The sequence below is a fragment of the Austrofundulus limnaeus genome, unplaced genomic scaffold, assembly GCF_001266775.1.
Source record: "Austrofundulus limnaeus strain Quisiro unplaced genomic scaffold, Austrofundulus_limnaeus-1.0 Scaffold49, whole genome shotgun sequence".
Lineage (NCBI taxonomy): Eukaryota > Metazoa > Chordata > Actinopteri > Cyprinodontiformes > Rivulidae > Austrofundulus > Austrofundulus limnaeus.
Genome location: NW_013952451.1, coordinates 1,917,095 through 1,920,299, shown reverse-complemented (window position 1 = coordinate 1,920,299; position 3,205 = coordinate 1,917,095). Strand labels below are relative to the sequence as shown.

Sequence of the window (3,205 nt, the reverse complement as noted above, 5' to 3'; positions counted from 1 at the left end):
TACTTGTACATTTGATTCGTACTTGTAAATTGGTTTCGTACTTGTAAATTAGATTTATACTTGTAATGTGGCAAAGTTGTAACGTTTTTACTTTTATTTGAAACTTAAAAACTTGTATTCTCACATAAGAATTGTACTTGTAAATTTGATTCGTACTTGTAAATTGGTTTCGTACTTGTAAATTTGACTTGTAATGTGGCAAAGTTGTAACTTTTTAACTTGTATTTGTAACTTAAAAACTTGTATTCTCACATAAGAATTGTACTTGTAAATTTGATTCGTACTTGTAATGTGGCAAAGTTGTAACTTTTTAACTTGTATTTGTAACTTAAAAACTTGTATTCTCACATAAGAATTGTACTTGTAAATTTGATTCGTACTTGTAAATTTTATTCGTACTTGTAAATTTTATTCGTACTTGTAATGTGGCAAAGTTGTAACAAATTTATGTACGTTTATAGACTTACATGTACAAATTTAGACTCTTACACATACAATGATTCTGGCAGTTATCATACCCCATAGACTTGCACTGAAATAAAACAGAAAGCATAATTTGTTCCTGACAGATTCTGGAAATGATGCTGAGATGCAGTGAACACAAGTTGAATTTTTGCATTTAATTTTACTTAGAGTTGAAAATGCATGCATATTTAAATAGATTATAATGAAACAGAGTTTCTCAATAGTGTAAACTAGCTTGCTACACAAACCTGATTGTTTATTTCCCTATTGATAAACTGATATTTTCTGTACAGTTAAAGACGTTCAGCTCAATTTACACCTTACCTGTAGCCACTGCGACTGATCACTGTGTCCAGCTGTCCAAGCATTGACCTTGCCCTGTTTGTCCAAACGGGCTTTCCCAGGCTCCCAAGTGAACATGTCCATGTTGAGCGTTCTGAAGATACTGGAGGCGGTGACCTGGTAGTCCTGGATATGTCCTGATTTCATCCCCAAAGGTTCAGAACAGCCTTTCAGCAAAAACAAAAAAGACTAGCTTGTTTTAATGTTTCTGAAATGCACAAAATCAAAAATAAATAAATAAAAATAAAAAAGCAAAAGCCATAGCACAACTATATATTTAGAGCAATAATACGTTTTCTTACCTGTCAGCTCACAGCCAAGGAGCTCCATCCGTAAGGTACAGTGCCTCCTGCAGACTTGGGGGTAAATGCGCACGTAYTGGGCTTCAACAGGAGGTGTGAAAGAGTTGGCCGATGGAGCGTTGTTATCAACATTTCCTCTAAAAATCTGTTAGATGAGATGAAATAACATCTAATAGAGGCTATATTACGGCCAACCATCCAAAGCTGTCTCTAGTGTCTACTCCAGAGCCAACAAATTGCTGTCATTCAAGGTCAATGAGCTAGAATTACAGAGACAAAGAAACTGACAATTCCCTGCACCGTTTGAGCCAAATAATTCATAAGAACAATAGTGTGCTTTAGATTAATGCCCCAATTATACTGCCATACTTTCTGGACACTTAAAATGAAATAATAACAGACAGCATGGCATAGACTTTTTTTCATTTGACAGACAAAAAGGCACAGAGTCCAGCTTTTTAACAATATCTTGACTGGTAACAATAAACAATGATTAAATTACATAAAACTCAAGGGCAAATCAACATTGTCACATATCATAAACTAAATAGGACAATTAGAGATTTGAGTGTTTTGTAGCTCTGCCAAACATGACAGCAGTGGTTTGATTTCAGGAATGACAGAATGCTGTGTCCCCAATTTGGTGGCTGTTCATTCCCAGTAAGTATAAAAATTCAATCTAAAAGTCATAAAAGTGAAGAGGGGTAAAGGGCGGCATGACGAGCCTGGTGTGCACCGGCTAATTAAAAAGCCATCTCATCACGTCCTCCACCTCGTCCTTGAATAAGTGCAGTATCTAGTCTCTGAGAGTGGACCAGCCTGTACCCTCGTCTATGTGCTATAGAGCAGGAAGCAGTGAGTGACAGGAAACGTGTGCATGTGTGTGTCTCACCATGTCCTCCTCTTTGCCCTTGACTTTGTATGTTCTCCAGGTCTTCCCATCATCACTGTACGCCACTTTGTAAGACTTGACATACTCTGGGCTGCCGATACGTTTGGCACCCTGGGTAATTAGGCCCGTGACCCTCATCTTCCTCAGCAGGTTGATCTGAAGAGTCCAAAGAGAAAATGCAAACGTCACAAAAWTTCATCTTTTTATTTTTTTTTGATGCACTAATACACAAAATGTCCCGCTGTGGCTGTGAACAGTGTGAGCATGCTTCTCATGGGGATCAATTCACCCCCACTTCATCTTCTCTGCCAGGGTCATTCATCTCATTCAGAAAATCTGAGGTCAAATACAACATACAGTATAATCCATCCTCATGTTCCTCAACGAGTAGATCCACAATCTGCAAACTGCCAATATGGAGCCAATGTGGAGGAACTTGGTGACCCATAAAAGAAGGCTTCTGCTTCAGATTCAGATTCAAAATATGTAAAAAAATAAATAAAACAATGACATTTACAGACAGACACTTTATTATCTCTATAAGAATATGTGTTATGACCTCTACAAAGTTTGATCCATTGTTTTTTAAATAGTTAGGTTAGAAAAAAACACCAGCTTTAAAATGGGGCACTCACAAACATACATAAAAAATCAAAATATACAGTATACACATGCACAAGATAGGCTATTCAAGCAAACCAAACCCTTTTTTTAGATCGACTAAATTAAACACACAAGTTGAAGTGAAATGAAAACATCTGGGATTTTTTTAAATAAATTATTGAAGAAGCAGACAGAGAACACATATGATGAACTAAACTGCATGTTTAACAAAAACTAAAAATTAAACTAAACACAAATAAAAACAAAACAACAACAGTGAGAACCAACAAGCAGCAAATTCTATTTATTTATGGAAAAAAGTGAAATAAATTGCATAAAGATAGCACAGACATGACTAATTCAAAGCTGGCCAAAACACTGCCTGTTTAGAAAAACAAAAACAAAAACAAAAAACTAAAACAAACAAACAAGCAAAAAATTATGATTGATAATGAATAACGATAATTTATTTATGGCTCTCTGAAAAATTGAGCACAAAGTAATAAAAAATAAGAAAAAAATATGTCTAATAACCCCGTCTAAAATATCAAGACATATTCAAAAATATAACTATTTTGCTTCGTTTTGGTCTAAATGTAGT

At 35.3% G+C, this 3,205-nt stretch overlaps 1 protein-coding gene across 1 annotated transcript in view; it reads right to left on the bottom strand.

Moving 5' to 3' along the window:
- The window catches only part of edil3a (EGF-like repeats and discoidin I-like domains 3a), a gene marked incomplete in the record, with an annotated part of 148,207 nt that overhangs the window by 31,576 nt on the left and 113,426 nt on the right, over positions 1-3,205 (bottom strand). Inside the window, 3 exon segments of the mRNA XM_014008388.1 lie at positions 790-974; positions 1,110-1,254; positions 2,002-2,157. Coding sequence (XP_013863842.1) covers positions 790-974; positions 1,110-1,254; positions 2,002-2,157 — 486 coding nt within the window.